The sequence below is a fragment of the Thermobia domestica genome, chromosome 1, assembly GCF_964235325.1.
Source record: "Thermobia domestica chromosome 1, izTheDome1.hap1.1, whole genome shotgun sequence".
NCBI lineage: Eukaryota > Metazoa > Arthropoda > Insecta > Zygentoma > Lepismatidae > Thermobia > Thermobia domestica.
In genome coordinates, this window is record NC_137454.1 from 142,238,482 (window position 1) to 142,257,086 (window position 18,605).

Genomic DNA, 18,605 nt, shown 5'->3' on the forward strand with positions numbered 1-18,605 from the left:
GAACTGCATCGGGATGTGTCACTATTTATCTCAACGACTCTGACAACTATAGATTCGACACTAATTTAGTCTATTTTCGATCATTTTTATGTCACCCCTCCTATTTCCTCCTATCTAGTTTGTTTAAAATTGCTCCAGGTATTCCACAGTTATGCTGATACATACAAACACACATATAGATTCATTTTTACATATATAGAAGATATTTCTAAAGAAGACTTCAGCTTACCTGTTTTGAATTTAAAATTTTTTGTATCAACGGTATTCCAAAAGCTGCTGTTTTTCCTGAACCTGTGCGCGCTCGCATCAAAACGTCCTTTCCTTCAAGTAGAAGAGGAATTGCCTTCTCTTGAATAAGGGTTGGTTCAAGCCATCCTAATCTTGCAATTGCCTATACGAAGAATCAATATTTCATCATTAAACATTTGTGAAAACAATGGTATGCAATAGTATAATGCTTATACACGGTGATTTCTTTCTGGAACTGATTAATTTAATGTGTTTATAGAATTTCTAACTCACGTCCGATTTTCATACGGTTTGTGGCAAATTATCAAGGAAGGGTAGGAGATTTATGGAACTATGTTTACTGGTTTAAATTCATCCGGTAATTCATCAGGTAATGACTCAATTTGATTTTTAGTTTAGTAGAGTACCTTTCACCAGTGGGACTATATGAAACGTGAACCTACAGCTTAATGTGGGATCAGAACCTGAGTTCCTGTCAGGAATCGAACCCGGGTCTCTCATGCCAAAGGTGAGTACGCTAACCGCTTAGCCACGAGGGAGCTTAAGTAACACCTCAAGAAAAAGAGCAAATATCCATCAGCGTACCTTACAACTGGAATAGACTTGAATTTCATTGAAGAAAAAAATAAAGTGTTAGTGGTAAAACGCATTAAGTTACATTACCATTAATTAATTGGAAGAAGGCACATAATATCTGACCTTTATGAAAAATACTGAAAATATCCACGTCCTTCCTGTAGGCAGTCGAACATGCTGTTCCATGTTGGCAGCTGTCAAGCGTAATGTTTCCTGGCTTACATTCGCAATTTCAGTTGTGATGTTCCGTTTCAGCATTTCCTGGGTCGTTGGATTGTTTCTGTATACACGTCCCTTTAGGTAGCGCGAACAGAAAGAAGTCAGATCCGGAGACGTAGAAACCACAACCGCTTTGAAATATCCCTAGATCGTTAAAAAAAACTTTCAATCAAGGCAATACTGTAATGTGTTGTATGGCATGCTGCCCTATCTTGTTATAATAATCCTATGTAAATTCAATATTGTCTAACCTTTCAATGAATTTCATTGACGAGGTTGCTTCTACTGGAGAAAATTTCGAATCAGCACACTGCATCAACGCGTAAGTACATCGATGGATATTTGCTGTGTTTCTTGTGTTGTTTATATTATCCGGGATGAATTTAATTTGTAACCATTATTTCATAAATCTCCAATTCTTCCTTGATCATTTACCACAAACCGCATGGAAACTGGACTTCAGTTAGAAATTCGAAAAACGAATTAAACTTACCCGTTCCGAAAAAAACATAATAATATATATTATTACGTATTAAATATCTATCTGTATGATGTATATATGATAATGTTTTTATAATTTATGTAACATTATACAGAAGCTCATAGTACTGCAGTATATTTTATGTTTCGAAAGTGCATAAGTGTGGACAACGTAATTTTTAACTATTATCATCTGCTATTGTTTTCCTTACTTCTGAAAATGTTAACATGGCGTTGTTTAGTTCTTGCGCCACCAATACCTATTTGCTAACCAGCAGTTTAGCAAAATATATGAGGAAGTAATGAATTATATAAACGCATAGTTTACCACTTGTAAAGTCAAACAGATAATTTCTTCCCCATCGTTATGATTTTATTTATTTAACAATCACCAGATACAGCTCAGAGGCCATTTTACACTGGATATACAACAATAATAATGGAAAGGATTTGGGAAGGTATCGGCCAGGGCCTACTTAATAGGTACCATCCCGGCATTTGCCTGGTAGGACTGAGGGAAACCCTGGAAAACCTGTCAGGATGGTCGGCAGCGGGATTCGAACCCACTACCTCCCGAAAGCGAAGCCAACGCTCTACCACTTGAGCTACTTCTTATGTTTTATAAGCGCTATGCTTCACATTACATTACATTATTACTTCTCAACCTTTAACAATGATTAAGTAATATTACGTTCTGTGCTCATATATTCGAGGAAAATATCTACACAAAGGACTAAACTGGACTACGCACACAGAAAGCAAAAGAAATATTTGCTTGGCCGCGAATGTACACATTATATATATATATATATATATATATATATATATATATATATATATATATATATATATATATATATATATATATATTTATTGGGAGTTCAAATGCAAACTAATGCGTCCTATTCTTAAATTTTTCAATGAATGTTTCAACAACCATAACTGTATTTGTCAAATCGATAAGTATTCGTGCTTATAGGTTTTAGTCCTTCCCCTTTTTTAACGTCCCGTCCATTGTAAACTTTTAGAAAATCTATCTTTTATGAAAATCCTGTAGAATACATTCTACAGGAAGAAGAAATATATTGTTACTTCATGAATACTTTATATACCTCTCGCTCCTTTCCAATTACATCCACTATCCAATCTTTTTTTTTCTTGTAGAATGCTAGTTCTGGTCGCGATAGTAAAACTAGGACAAGTATAGGTAGTCCAAAGATATTATAATTCACAAGTTTAAATTGGGAAGAAAAGATAGTGAAACAAGCAGAAAATCATGCCAAGCACTTGGTAGAGATCTCGTAAATGGGTAGAAAGTAGAATGTTTACTTATGGACGCTATGGAATACACATTCATAAACTGGAATTACTAACAATGTATCCGTAAACATATAATAATAATAATAATAATAATAATAATAATAATAATAATAATAATAATAATAATAATAATAATAAAAAGTTCTTGCTTTTTTGATGTCCCATTAATCAGCCGCTCATAGACAGGAAACGAAATGCACATGCCTACCAAGCGATCGGAAGTTAGTCTGATCATCGACTTTCAGTAATACAGGCACGCTTCGCACATACAACAGTCATAGCTCGTTCAGTATAAAAAAGAAATGAAAGTATCGAAGCAGCTTCTTCACGTATGTTTACTGCATGACTTACTGGGGCTGTCCATTGCCGCTATATCACGTATTTGGAGAGAATGGTATGAACGAACACACCGTCAGGAATTTATACTAAAATTTCCGTTCAACAGAAGTGAGCCTTTCGGATGAACTAGGCAGTGGACGACCACATGTATTTGATGACGCAGCCATCGAGGAGGATAGTGAGCTAACGTGCGATGAACTTGCAGACTGTCCACTACGAGCAGGGAATTTGTGTTATTATTTATTCAAAATAATTTGTCTTCGCGAATTCTGTCGAAGAATTTGAAGCTTAAAATATATAAAACGATAACCACGCTTTTTGTCCTGTATGTTTGCGAAATGGTAGCTTATTTTGAGGGAAGAAAGTAGACTGAAAGTATTTGAGAACAAAATCCTGAGACGAATATTCAGATTCAAGAGGAAAAGGAAGGGGGAATGGCGGAAACTTCATAACGAGGAACTGCATATTTTATACTGTTTACTAGACACTGTTAGGTTCATTAACTCAAGGAAGCTCAGGTGGGTCATGTAGCCAGAACAGAAGAAAGTAGGAACGCTTTCAAAGTTTTAACTGGAAATTCAATCGGAAAACAGCCATTAGGAAGACCTTGGTGCATATGGAAGAACAATATTAAGATTGATCTTTCAGAAACAGGAACACAAAGTAGAAACTGGATCCAGTTTACTAAGGACTGAAGTCAATGAAAAGCTTTTGTGAACGCAGCGTTGAACCTACGGGTTCCATAGGTTGTAGAGTGAGTGAGTGAGTTAATTGGTTCGAGTTGTAATATTGTATGATGAATATATTGTGTTGCCTGTGTAGTCGTTGTAAAAGTTGCTCGGTCACGGGAAAAGGTTAGCACGTTGTTTTTCTTTTACTGTTTATCCGAGGTGGCTCGGTGGATTGATTTAAATCAGTCTGATTTAAAACACGATTTAAATCGCCTGATTTTTATAATAAAAATCGTTGATTTCAATCGAATTTCAAAATTAATTAATTTGAAAATCTTTGAGTTTTACGTCCCACGGTTATGCCGGTTAGGCTAAAGGAGACGGTGATTATGAGAAATGAATGAAATGGTGGAATGAAGAAAGTGGGAGGAAACGGGAGAACCCCGAGAAAACCCACGCACACGGTGTTTGTCCACCACAAAGTTCACTTGGCGGGAGCAGGGTTTGAACCCGAGACCCCAAGCACCAGAGGTGAACGCTCTACCACTGAGCCACCGCGGCCCCTTAATTAATTTGAACTGAAAATAACAGCTAGATTGTATAATTATAAAGTATCAAATTTTAGAGCAGTCGAATCATACTGGACTGAAGACTAGGTCAACTTATATATGCTAGGCTTCTAAAATATTATCTGACCTAAGTCTCTAAGTTTTGAACCGGTAACGGACATTTCTAGTTTCTTCTCTTCGTAACATAGGGTTTGTAAATTGTTAACTTTGCACCGGGGAAATCACTATTCGACATTCTTCTGTGTGCGCATCTGTTTGATTCCAGATAATACGGACGATTTAGGGGGGGTCCGATCCCCTCCCCAAAACTTGAAAATTCTGTACATTTTTCATAACTTCAAGCGAAATTTATGTATTTTATATGTATTAAATCACTGAAGAAAATAAATCACTTTGACTTTGGGCCTCACTTACTTTATGTTCAGCTGTGTTAGTTTTAGAGTTCTTTAACAAATAACTTTCTCTCCTATTTGACATAATTATTACTAATGTACTCTCTAAAGCATGAGAGCAAGTTGAAGCTGGTGGTTTGTCTTTGCCACTGCTTTCCTAGGATCATAGTTGAATTCAGTCATATCTCAGGGGGGCGAAGGTTCCCCTACGTTTTAGTTGCCCTCCTGTGTTGCCTAAAAATTTACGTAAGGTAAGGTATACATATATATGGATGCCCTGGACCTAATAGTGCTCCGTGGACCTATTAGTGTCCTCTGACTATACAGTTTGAACTATAGCGCCTAGGGACCTATAGTTTAATGTAGATTACTAAGCAGTTTAGTACTACCAGGGTTCGAACTCGGAACTCTCTAGATGCAAGGCGATAAGCTTAACCATTGCTCCACCGGGGAAATCACCTTTCGTCATTTAATACAAAAATTATTGTGCGTGAGCGTCTGTTTGTTTGTTCCCAGATAATAGGGGCGTATATAGGAGAGACCGACCCTTTCTCAAAGCGAAATTTATGTATTTTATATGTATTCGTATCACGAGCTAGTGCTGGACCGACCGATTTTTTAAAAATATCTCTCTCCCAAGTATTAATAACTTTAGTAAATAAATAAATAAATAAATAAATAAATATATATATATTAGTTGAATGGGGCCAGCTTTTTTTTTTCTTTCTTCCGAAAAACGTAATAATTTTGCTAATTTCTATTACTAGATTAGTATAGGAATAACTACTTGCATCATTGTACTCAAATTCCCTTATGTGCGCTTCCGGTAAGCACATATAGTATCTATATCATTTTCCGTTTCTCATTTTCACAACATGTAATTCTATTCCATTCTTAAATTGGTGCTGGTGTAGTTTTGGCGCACCACATTTTGTAAAATTTACAAGTAAAATTCAATACTTTGCATGAAAAGACATGTTTATAAAGAACAAATTCCTGGAGGCATTAGAAATAAATACACAGTAATACAGTTGTATTTTAGGTTTACAAGTGTAGGTTACTCGTGTAAAATTATTGCAAGTTCTTTGTGACGAACAAAATAAGTGAGTGCATATGTAAGATTGCATTTTCCACCGGCGGTACATTTCTGCACAGTGCACAGAGCCTGTGTTTTATGTTCACAAGTGCAGCGTTACTCGTATGAAACCATGACAAGTGCTACTAAAATTCATATCATTGCCAAAACTCACTTACTTCTCTACTCTTGCTTACGCGTATACCCACCATCAAAGACGCGCCTGTTACCTTCGGACGCACTTGCCGCTAACGAACGATATCATCAGCTTTGCCCGGCTCTGACTTGCTTAGATAGCATTAGTGCTTCTTAGTGGCCATCTAGTACCGGTACAGGTTGGTTTGTTTTTCGCACTGCAGTTTTTATGCAACACAGCCAAAAGCCGTAATTGTATGCAAATCTTAAAAGAACTGTAAATTTTCAACAATAACTTCTCGTGCCTCCCCTTGAATTTTAACTATGCCAAGAGACATATTTTCATGTCGTCCACCGGAAACTTTTTAGGAAAGAATAAGGAGGAAATTATTGAAAGAATTATATTGTAATTTTTCAACAATTATTTCTAGTGGTGCCCCAAAAGTAAACCAGTACGCTTAGATTAGATACAAAACAGATCTAATTTTCCCTCAGTTCAACTCATTTCTCCTGTAATTCGGTTTTTTACTTACTTCTCGCTCCCTTCATCTAAATACTCCCCAATTTTCCTATTAAATAAAAACAGATATTCCTTCGTTATATTTTACAAATCTACTCTCCCAAATTTTATACCGATCGAAAGCATATTTTTGGATTTGGGGGGCCAGAGTTTTTTTGTCACAATTTCTTACTTTCTTGTCATATTTTATATATATTTTGATGGTTCAGATTAGGTTAAGTTAGGTTACTTTCGGCTAGCTTAGGGTTAGGTTAGTTTGTATTGGCCCCCCAGTTCCAAAACTATCCCCCAATCTAAAGTCTATGTGAGCAGTGCAGTGGTTTTCAACCTTTTTTTTGGACAGATGACACACTTTACTAAACGTCCAGAACATCGCAACACACTTGATATTTTTATTATAAACAATAATATTAATAATAATAATAATAATAATATATTATGGAGTATGTTTAGCAGAAGGGGTCCAGAAACACGTAAAAACACAAAGTTTACAGGAGAAATAGATGATTCAAGTACTTAAGACATTACATAACGTAACCAAATCTAACATAACCTTATCTAAACCAACCAAACTAACCTAATATTAGTAGAAATAAGCGAAACTCTAAACTAAACTAAACTAAACTAATGTGAACAGAAATTACCAAAATTGGAATATTTTTAAGAAAAAAATGAGCTGGTTAGGTTAGTTCGTCTATCCCTTCTACTAAACAAAGGCCGTAAAATAAAATGCTTATGGAGGCTAGGCTAAAGGAGACTGTTATGAATGATGTGGTGGAATGAAGAAAGTGGGAGGAAACGGGGGAACCCAGAGAAAACTAATGTACACGGTTTGTACACCACATAGTTCACTTGGCGCGTACTGGTATCGAACCAGGGACCCAAAGCACCAGAGGTGAACGCTCTACCATTGAGGCACCGCGGCCCTGCCGCTGGAGGTGTTGACTGGTACAATCTGTCTTGATTTTAACTAATTAAATTATTAAATTCTTTGTGATTTCTAAATTCTAAAGTTTCGTAACGCCCTTTGGGGACTGCGTGGCACCAGTGTTCACGATACAACGGCTGAGAACCACTGAACTAGTGACACAAGGCAAGATTCTAGAACACAGGTCTCTCTTCGCATTAAGCTGTAATAGACGGAAAACAACGTGCCCTGAGGTGCTCTAATCGGTCTTCACTCGGTAACGCCCGTTCGGCAATACTATGAGAATTAAATATTAAACTTTGGTATAGAAAGGTACCAACCTAGCTAGCTACCTATATGGAAGAGACCTGTATTCTAGAACCTTCCCGTGACACAATGATGAGTTCTCATATAGTGGACCCAGGTTCCATGGTAATTACATTGAAACTTACTTTAAGAATCCTATCATCCAGCTCCATTTCATGAAAATTTGCTGGTTTTACATCATCGTCGCTATCTTCCATCATTGCAGATATCGTTGCAACGATGTAAAACTTTTAAACAGCAACGCACACCAGATCTGAAACTCACTTTTCTCTTTTCCGTGTGTATTCCAAAGTCGTATCAAACATTGGCAAACCTATTCTCATTAATCCATTTGTATTAATGGCTATAATAGTTACTGCTAGTGCTATCAGATGAACAACACAATCCACAACACGTGCGAAGCTTCTTCCTCTGAAAAAAAATGAATCACGAATTGACCGATTAGTTGAGGACAAGAAAGTTATTCTACTATTTTAAATTCATATAAATTTTAAAAGATGATATATTTATTAGGTATGATTTAGTTTATTTCATCTGGTGCAGAATAATGTCCAGTTTAAAAATTCTAAAATATGTTTGTCTTCTGAAATTTTCTATCCTGAACTAAGGATTCTTTCACTGGTAGAATTCCTTAAAAAATCAAAAACAAAAGAAGTATGTAATTCGCATGATTTGTTTGTCAGTGCAGGCAGCAACATGGATGGTTTTGAAGATATTTTGGAATGTATAAATGAGGTCGCAGGATCAACGATGGAGTTAATAGAAATATTATCAGAATATGATGAGGATAAAAAGAAGCCTGAAATACTTAAGCATATCAAAACATTAGTGCGCAAGTCAGGTTTCCGAGTTAGTGATTTTCAAAATGGTAAGATTTGTTAGTTGTAAATAAAAGTTTTGCATGGATGATTTCAAGGTTGCTGTTCGACAAGGTGTTGCTAAAATCTATAGATTATTTTAGTAGTGTCATATTTATCATACGTATTAAGGAAAGGAGCATAGAATTGGAGGCGATTGAGAGTATGTATCCATATATTCATAACATTTACCGAAGAAATCTGGGATATAGTATACAACAGGTCCTCATCATTTCCCGAGGACTCACGAAGTTCAGTCTTTTACGGATTATTCATTGAGGTCCTAGGAACTTGAAAATGGGGTAACAAAGCGACTTTACTTATCGACTGAAACTTGTACATGACATACCACCATTTCTGTACGTGATGCAAGAGTAAGAACTATCCTCGAGTACAGAACACGATGAGGAGCTGTTGTATACTATTACCCTGTCGATGTTGGAGTGTGAATACTACATGATCTGGGTTTGTTCTGTGTTCTATTACCTCTTGTGCGGAGGTGCCATTGCTTGTGAATAGTAGGGGTGCGGTGGCTCAGTGGTAGAGCATTGACCTCCGGTGCTTGGGGTTCCTGGGTTCTCCCGTTTTTTCCCACTTTCTTCATTCCACCATTTCACTCATCTCTCATCATCACCGTCTCCTTTAGCCTAGCCGGCATAACCATTGGACGTAAAACTTATAGATTTCATTTCATTATTTTGCTTGTGAATAGTGTCGGCGAATGGAACTTGTACATGGGTGTGCCTACATTGACGTAGTTGCCCTTGTACTTAAGGTCTTTTTCTAGGAATATCTGTTTTTATATCGTATAATAATAATAATAATAATAATAATGTGCCCTTGTACTTAGTGTATGGCTATGTATGGGGGGATTTGAAAACACATATCGCATGTCCCGTGCATGTGGATACTTCTTACTAGAGATGCAAAAAAGCCGGCTTTTTTGAATCGATGGTTTTTTTCACATAAAAAGCCGGCTTTTTGGGAAAAAAACGAGAATTTTGGAAATTTTGGCTTTTTTCAACTTCATGATTTTTCTATCTAAATAGCTTTCTTATAGTATATTCTATAGTTAGATAAGAATTCCATGACCTGAATGTGATATTTCGCTCTGAAATTCACCATCAAGATGGATGGAGCACATGTTTTACGAATTAAAGCTAACATGAAGAATGTAGTATTTGAGGGTAATTTTAGAGGCTATTTAACTTTATTTTAACTTTTGAGTTATCGACATCTTTTTTCTTCTCTAGTCTGTCATCCGTGTTTCATTTCTAAGAGCTTTTAGTACTCTAGCTTCTAGCGCAAAAGTTAAACTTGCCCGTTTTTCTATTTATCCGTGAAAGCGTACGTTTTTCAATATATCCGTCAAACCGTACTTCCACATTTCTGTTATACTGTAGCTATGAAGTGATTTAGCAATAATTTTCCGGACACAACCTTGAATACCAATTTATACAAATAATCAGTAGCGGATTTAGAAAAGTACTTTAGGAGGGTTTTTTCTGATTGTTTCGTTTCCTAAAAAGTCCTAATTTTATTTGGGAAGTGCTTGAAGTTTATGAGTACAGGCATAACTAATATTTCGTTTCGTTTATATGTTTATCAATAATCTTCAGGATACAACTTGAAAAATCATTTTATACTGAGAATCAGTGTCGGATTTAGAAAAGTATTTTGGGAAGGGTTTCTTACTAATGTTTAGTTTTTTTAAACATTCGTAATTTTTATTTGACGGGAGCTTAAAGTTTATGAGTAAATGCATAAATAATAGATATTTCGTTTGTTGCAGACATTCCGTAACTTTGGGGAACGGGCTTCAGTCCGAAAGACCGCCCCCCTAACCTTCGCAAAACCGTCACTGCTGGTAATTAGTAATAATAACGATTTAAAAACAATAAAAAAGGAAGTCGCCCAACTCACAGTACACGCACTATTTCTACATTCACAGATGGAATGAAGAAAAGCTTTGTCAGAATGGTCGAATGCTGGTTGAATCCCGAACTTCCCGATAGAAGCGCAAAAGCTAATCACTCAGTCATGTTTGTTGTGCAGTTGTATTTAGCTTAACTTAAATATATTCCGTAGTCTTTTTTTTTTGGGGGGGGGGGGGAGTTCCGTAATGATATGTTGAATCCCTCTTGTTAAAAATTCAGAAAACTTGAGGATTGGGTAAACTGTGATGGTGGTTCTATAAAACTTAACTGTAGAATTTCAAGAATATACAGAACCAAAAGCTCTAGATGTGCAGCCTTTAAGTGTATCATATAAATCTAAGTATTTCTCTTATGTTTTATTTTAATTTTATTTTGTTTCAAAAAAGAGGGTATTGAATATTTTGAAGTAAAAATACTACATACTATTTTGCTAGTTATTTGTGTATTCTTTAAAAAGAAGTGTTTACTTTTAGGGTTGGCTGGTTTACACCAACTGTTTTTTTTTTTTTTAAACAACTGGTTTAAACCACAAAAATAAAAAGAATGAAAAATGCGAATCGTGTGAACTTCATGGTAACGTTTCCAGATATCAAACCACCTGCAATAGTTTTATTTCCCTTTCACCTTTTAATCAAGGTGTCCCATGTTCAATTCTCGGTCGAACCACAAACCTTCTTTCATGCGTAACCCAAGAAGCGGTTCGGATGTCAGTTTAAGCGAAAGTCTTCTCCTTGATAACCTCGGTATTTCGTAAGGATGTTAAGCCTAAATATACGAAACAAACCAAATTGTATATTTCTACATGCCTAAATGCGTGTTGTTTTATAAAGAAGCCAATATTGCTTAAATATATTGATAGAAATTGGCAAAATTTATCGATTGACTACGTAGCTTCCAACATTAGCTTGGATTGGACTTTCAATGATATCTACGTACCGGTACTAAATTTGTAATTTAATACCTCAGTTTTAGCGTACTGATTATGGTACATTGACCTTTAAATTTTACATGCAAAGCAATAACAGGATTTTCCCGTTATTGTCTTACATTTCAAGTAATGACGGGATTTTCCCAATGGCTAGGGCGGGAGATTCTCAACTTAAGAAATTTACTGACTGCACTTCTTTAAGCTTATGGGAGTTCTTCCGGCATAACCCCGCTGTTGCATAATAACATCAAGGCGAAACAAACTTATTTCTGTGAATATGTAATATAAGTACATAAAGCAAAAAATCTAAGTCAAAAAAGCCTGGTTTAAACATCCCCCAAAAAACGGGTTTTTGGCATTTTCAAAAACAACCACGGTTCTTGCCAACTCTGCTTACTTTTGTATATAGGAGGTTAAAAAATTCTTATTATATACATTGGTTAATCCTGTGGAATTCATAATGTAAATATGTTGAAGAATAATTGTTTGAAATATTTTTTCGAAATTCATAGTTTATTTTCGATGTTTTATATTATTATCAGCATCAACCACTAATTAAATGATTTTTTGTGTTATAGAGAAGCGATACAAAGTCTGTTTTATCAATTTAAAGCAGTATTTTGAAAAAAGCCCAAAATTTCCCAAGCAAAAAAGCAAAGCAGAAAAAACCGAGTTTTTTTCCAAAAAAGCCGGTTTTTTTCCGAGCCCTTGCATCTCTACTTCTTACTGTTGTATTACATAGAAAAATGATTCTATTTGATGTAGAAGTGGTAATACAACACATAAGAAACGCAGATCACGGTGTATTTTCACTCCATGTTGGAGTGGGGGGCGCGGTGGCTCACTGGCTCACTCGCGCCGTGTGGACTTTGTGGTAGACAAACCGTGCTCGTGGGTTTTCTCAGGGTTTTCCCGTTTCCTCCCACTTTCTTCATTTCTCTCATCTCTCATCATCACCGTCTCCTTTAGCCTAACCGGTATAAGCGTGGGACGTAAAACTTAAAGATTTCATTTCATTTTTCCATGTTGGAGTATGAATACAACATGATCTGGGTTTGTTCTGTGTTCTATTACCTCTTGCACATGATATAGAATTATTTCTGTAGGTAGTGCAACAGTAAGAAGTATCCTCGTGCACGGGAGATGAGAAGTAGCTGTTCTTAACTATTACCGTGATTTCCCGTACCTCCCTCGAAAGAGAAGGGATAAGTTGCTGCGACCGACATCTTTCAATTAGATGCGGAAGCGTTGCCACAATGAATTATTTTACGGGCTTCGCTGTGGTCTGTCTTATTAGCCACTCTAAGTAGCCTATGATCTTCACTCGTCAAGATCAAGCGACTGAATAACAAATTGGAAACAGCTGAGGTTATTCACTTCTTTTCCCTAAGCAAAGGAAGGGTTTCCTTCGTCAGAGGATGGCGGGGATTGAACCGAAGTATAATTCGCATACTTTCCGAGGGCACAGGTGGAACAGACAGGCTCTAGTGATTTTTAGTGGGAACCTAGCAGAGGTTGGTTACTGTTTTTTGCACAAAGCTTTTATAGCATACGAAACCTTAAGGTGGTTGTTATTTCGTGTGGCTACTCCATTTGGACCACTTCGGTAAGGGTGGCTCTTCTGTTAGTGAACTACTGCCGACTAGCTCTAAATTTCACTGTTGCACGCAAACCTCCCCACCCGACACAAGTGTCTTCGTAATGGTGGTGTTTATCGGGAAGGCTTGTAACTTAGCTATTTGTATAATATGAGGTATTTATTAGTAACATCTAAATGGTAAAAGCAAAACAATTTATATGCATACTGTTTATCTTATTAAATTCTTTTTGTTTTATTTTTTTTTTATTTATTTATTTTGCCTCAATTTAAAATAAATTATATGATTTATGATATTAATATATTTAAGCTGTTTAGAAACGAAAAGTGCTCAAAATAGAACACATCGAAACTTATTACCACTAAAGCTTAGTTTTAGATCAAACAATAATACATGACAACGTCAATATATATTGCATACGTAACAGTTTGCGTTTATTTTTATAAACTGTTTAGTTAAGACATCTCCTTATACGGAATGCAAATTTTTATTCAGCCTTCATATCAGCTTCAGCTTTAGGCTCCAACAAGTGAGAAAATAGCTAAGATTACTTCAGACTCAACGAGGCAAGAGAATTTTTGGAAGACTGAGTCCTCCTACGTCATGCAACAAATCATACATTCCCTCAAGTTCACCGTGGCTCTGAGGTGTTTTCCAAATTCTAGGCTCACACTTCACGTAGCAGAAAAGCTGTAAACAGCAACTGCATTTTCGTAAAGTTCTTTGTCTTTTGTTAAGAGTTTATTCATTTTATTTGATTAGAAGACAGATTTTGAGGAAGAAAACAAAGTAGAAAGAAAATGTAAGTCAAAATACTAGATTTTTCCGTTCAAGAAGTCCCTCTAAATTAGACACCTTCAAGACACTGGAAAGGGAGAAAAGTTTAAAACCAATTGTTAAGTATTTTAAATATATTTTTTAAAAGACAGAATGATGTATGCAGTCTAAATACCGGTACTACTCGTATAAACTAGATATGGCTAACCCGCAGTGTTAGCTATGGGCAAGAGACGAGACGAACTCGAGAAAATAGGTAAAATATAACATTTTGGGGAAAATCTGCAATATTCTGATCAACGTGCAGCAAGTCTCACAACTTATTACGAAAGAACTGACAGTCGGACACAACAAGAACAATGAACGGAGAGTTAATGAGGCAATAGTTTTCTGCCACCATTTTGGGCTGTGGTCAGTTTTTATTCTTTTGGAATTTTGTTTCTTAATTATTTCTCTTTTTAGACTATATTTGTGTTAGACTGGAACTGGAACTTGAATCTTTCTTTATTTAGTCAGAAGTTTACCAAAAGTTTGTTGTTGTGTTATTTTTGTTGTTGACTCAGGTAAGATTCGGAAATTGTGAGGAGAGCAGGGTTTGAAAAAAACCGGGTTTTTCTGAAAAAGCACAACCCACCTGGGCCCATGTGTTTTTTTTTTCGGGTTTTATCAAAATATTTCAATGTCTTTGGGGTAAAAGTATTAAAATGTGATTTATATTTCAAAATTATCATTGTCACAACTTGCAACAATTTTCTATTCACTGCTGTTTTGAAAAAATGGCCGCCATTTTGAAATTTTACGTTGGATCATCGCCAAAATATATACAGCTAATTTAGAGTATCTCGTGCTTCTACTCTAAAAATTTCGACTTAAAAGACCGAAAATTGCGCTTTGTAGCGTGCATACCCGCTATTTTGAAAAAAAATAAATTGTCACCATTTTGAAATTTTACGTTGGTATGTCGCCAAAATCTATACAGGAAATTTAGTGTGTCTCGTGCTTGTACTCTGAAAATTTACACTTAAAAGACAGGAAGTGATTCCCTGTAGTATGTGTGGGACAAGCAAAGGAACGAACAAATGCAGATTGAATCATCCCAGAAGCCTCAGTGACGTTTGCCAAATATGAACACCAAATATATTGATTTAACAGCGTAAAATAAATGGTTTTTATTGTTGAAGTTCACTTTCGATACCTTGTGCGTTCAATTACGGGAATTTCCCGAGCACTTGTTGCAAGAGGGATCTTTCCAGAAAATTAATTTAAGACCATTAAGAAAGATATAATTCATATTTTTTGAAATAAACTAGCTTTTGGCTAGCTGGGGGCTCTGTCTCCGGACCCCGAGTTTGCTCGGCCTACGGCCTGCCATTTCTTAACTATCGCCCTTCGCATCAACAGTGAATTTCGTGAACTTGCTCTTCATATTTCCTGAATCTGCCCACCCGGGGGCATCGCCTCCCACACACTGTCTTTGCTTGGTCTACGGCCTCGCATCTCTTGAACCCACAATTCTGTAATTTCTTTTCCTATTTCAACTATTTAAAAGATAAGATTTTGTGTCCCAAGAAAACGCCCATTTAAATTACAAGGGAATTTCTTCATCATTTTTAGACCCCTAAAAATGTTTAAAATATTCATTTTTGGCTATTTTCCTGTCGGTTAGTCCTGGAATGCTATAATCATGCCAAATTTAATCATTCTAATCATGCCGGAAGGGCCTAAATATTTTGGGGTGTAGAAGACGTCTCATATAAATAACAGGGAAAGATTTTTCAGTTCCCCATAAAACCACTCTAGGGTTGGAAATTTTTATTTCTGATGTTTCACTTAGGTAACGCTTACGAAAACGTACAAGCATACCGAATTTCAAGATTTTATTCCAATTCTAAGTACCTAAAACATGAGATTATAAGTTAAAAAAAAAAAAAAGATCCATTTAAATAACATGGGGAAATTCTTCATTCAATCTTTAGACCCCCTCAAAATTTGGCAATTTTCCTGTGGGTTTGTCCCGAAAATCGACAATGATGTCAAATTTAACCATTGTAGCCCTACAGGAAGTGTTCAATAATTTGGGGGTGTAAAATTTTCATATAAATAACATGGGAAAGATTTTTCAGTTTCCTATAAAACCACTCTAAAATTGGATTTTTAAATTTTTACTGATTTACTTAGGTACTGCTAAGAAAACGTACAAGCATACCGAATTTCAAGTTTTTATTCCAATTCTAAGTACCTAAAACATGAGATTATAGGTCCAAAAAAGGCCCATTTAAATAACATGGGGAAATTTTTCATCCCCTCTTTGACCCCCTAAAAATTAAAAATATTCACTTTTGGCAATTTTTCTATCGGTTAGTCCCGGAAAGCTAGCATCATGCCAAATTTAATCATTGTAGCCCTACAGGAAGTGCTTAATAACTTGTCAGCTCATGTAGTTTTATATATAGTTAGGATGTTTCAGAATGTCTTAAATGAAATTAAATATCTTCCAGCATAAAATAAATAGTTTTATTGTTGAAACATTCAGTTTCAATGCTTTCTGCGTTCAATTGGGGGAATTTACCGAGAACTTCTTTCGGGATGTGTTTTTTTTTCCTCCTCCCTCGAAAATGCAGCTCCCTTTACTGTACATCGAAACTTCCACTAGTACGGAAGTTCGAATTCAGCACTTGAAATAGTAAGCGGTACGTAGTTCGGAACTGAGCATCGAGTTTCTTAAATTTGACGAATTTTTACGCTTTTGTTGGTGTTGATTCTACAGAATGCTTATTTGAAGAGTACCTACAAATAATGCACTAAACTGTTGTTATTGGAAAACTAAATTTTACTGAAGAATACTTGTGTTACCATCAAAGGTAAGAAATAATACTAATAGTTTTACTAATGCACTACGTGTTTACTGGTAGTACCGGCACCTATGGCTTTAAACGCGTCAAACGTATGAGGGACAACGTCCCTCGGCGTCGTCGAGTTGGCGAGCACACTATTCACGGAAAGTATTTTCTAAAATATAAAATTGCATTTTTTTCTTCAAATAGGTTATAAGCATAATCCATACATTAATTATCTCAAGCTTAGGTAAGGTTTTTTTTTTATTCATTCAGTACATTCAGAACTTCATAAAGGTCTTATGTTGAATGTTGTATACCTTAACGGGAAAGCATTCAGTTCGCCCAATGAAAATCCAAAATTTGATAAAAATCACTTTCAATGTGATCACCTTGGTTGTATCAATAATATATTAACAAAAAGCTCAAAAACCCAGGTGGGTTTTAGGTGGGGCCAACCCGAAAAAAACCCGGTGGGTTTTTTCGGGCTGGGCCCACTTCGGCAAACCCTGGAGGAGAGTGTGGTTAATTTTTAGCATTTTTTAAATTACTTTCTTTTTCTTATGGCATATGTATATTTACAGAATTTTGTGTTTTGATTTTACAGTATGTAGCATAATATAGCAGAAAATTAGTTTTATATACGTATATTGTACACATGAGTGTCAGTATAAGGAGTGGAAATTAAAGTCGTTTGCATTATGGCTTATGTAGTATATTGGTCTGCCAGATTGGTTACGTCAGCACATTGACTCTCATCTCTTATTATTTCCGGCCGTTTACACTAAAGTTCGCCAGGTCTTAGTTCAAATAGCCTCCAATTGCTTTTTACTATCCAATTTTATAACTTGAGCTCTTAGAGGTGACAACAGTTGAAAACTAAATAGCCTATTAAAGCAATTATATGGTAATGTGTTTTTGTATTCAATTTAATAATGCTACTATTTTTATGTAAAAGTAAAATTGTTTTTCTAACAGTAAGAATAAATTTATCTTTCTTTTCGGTTGGTCTTTAGGATTACCATAATTCAACGTTTTTCTTTTTATTGCGTAAAATTTAATTTTTGAGAAAAAAATTCTATAGAAATACGGTATGAGATATCATATTCTCGTATTATTAAACTTCATATTTTCGTATCAGACCGAAAATTCGAGGTCATTTTTTTCTCCCCAACAAATTCGTTAGATGTATATGTCAAAAAAAGTTCACTTGTGTGCATGTATATGTGTATATGCGTATGTATGCATCAGTCCTTTAGTTGTTAGTGTTAACATATGTATATGTGTTGAACAATATTTAGAAAATTCAGTGATGAAAATGGGATATTTGTGGATGCGAGAATTAATTTTGCAACCTGTTAATGAAAGCAAAATCCTTGTTTTAAAGTCCACATATGTGCGTTTATTTACTTTTTTTTTTTTTTTTTTCAATATCTTGAATGCCTTGGGATATTTGCTCTTTTGTTCTTACCGTTGTTAGTTAAGACAGTTTTTCTTGTAAATAGTATTTGTGTTTGCTGTTTCTTCATATTTTGTGACATTGATATTCAGTGATCTCTGGGGAGGTTGGTTTCAGTACTAAAGAATAATATAATATACTTGTGTCTTTTGTATGTTGTAGATCTAGAATGGTTCAACGTAACGCGTCCATTATGCTTGCAAAAGGATCTTCAAGGAAAAATAGTAGTTTTAGACTTCTTTACATACTGTTGTATCAATTGTATGCACGTTTTACCTGATTTGGAAGCACTGGAGAATGAGTTCAGCGTTGCTGATGGTGTTGTTGTTGTGAGTATTATCACTGTGATTAACTGTTAATCAGAAAATGTTTGCTATAGTTAACGAATATTTCTTTCGCAATTTTCTGCGTTTATTTTAGTTAAAGCACACTAAAT

At 35.5% G+C, this 18,605-nt stretch overlaps 2 protein-coding genes across 5 annotated transcripts in view; one reads left to right on the forward strand and one right to left on the reverse strand.

Annotated features, from left to right (window-relative positions):
• Positions 1-8,189, reverse strand: part of Ddx56 (putative ATP-dependent RNA helicase DDX56) — a 57,051-nt gene extending 48,862 nt beyond the window's left edge. Inside the window, exons 1-2 of one of the 2 annotated variants that reach the window (XM_081763877.1) lie at positions 7,905-8,189; positions 230-391 (exon numbers count right to left, since the gene is read on the reverse strand). In XM_081763877.1, the coding sequence (XP_081620003.1) occupies positions 230-391; positions 7,905-7,979 (237 nt within the window). In that variant the 5' untranslated portion in view covers positions 7,980-8,189. The remainder of the gene's footprint in view (positions 1-229; positions 392-7,904) is intronic. The other variant, XM_081763881.1, reaches the window with a different exon arrangement.
• A 267-nt stretch (positions 8,190-8,456) lies between these two features.
• LOC145689685 (NHL repeat-containing protein 2) overlaps positions 8,457-18,605 on the forward strand; it is a 46,209-nt gene continuing 36,060 nt past the window's right edge. For 2 of the 3 annotated variants that reach the window (XR_014132107.1, XM_081763884.1), the window contains exons 1-2: positions 8,457-8,647; positions 18,332-18,498. Coding sequence is in view for 1 of the 3 variants with exons in the window: in XM_081763884.1 (XP_081620010.1) it covers positions 8,476-8,647; positions 18,332-18,498 (339 nt within the window). In the remaining 2 variants the exon portion in view is untranslated. The remainder of the gene's footprint in view (positions 8,648-18,331; positions 18,499-18,605) is intronic. The other variant, XR_014132108.1, reaches the window with a different exon arrangement.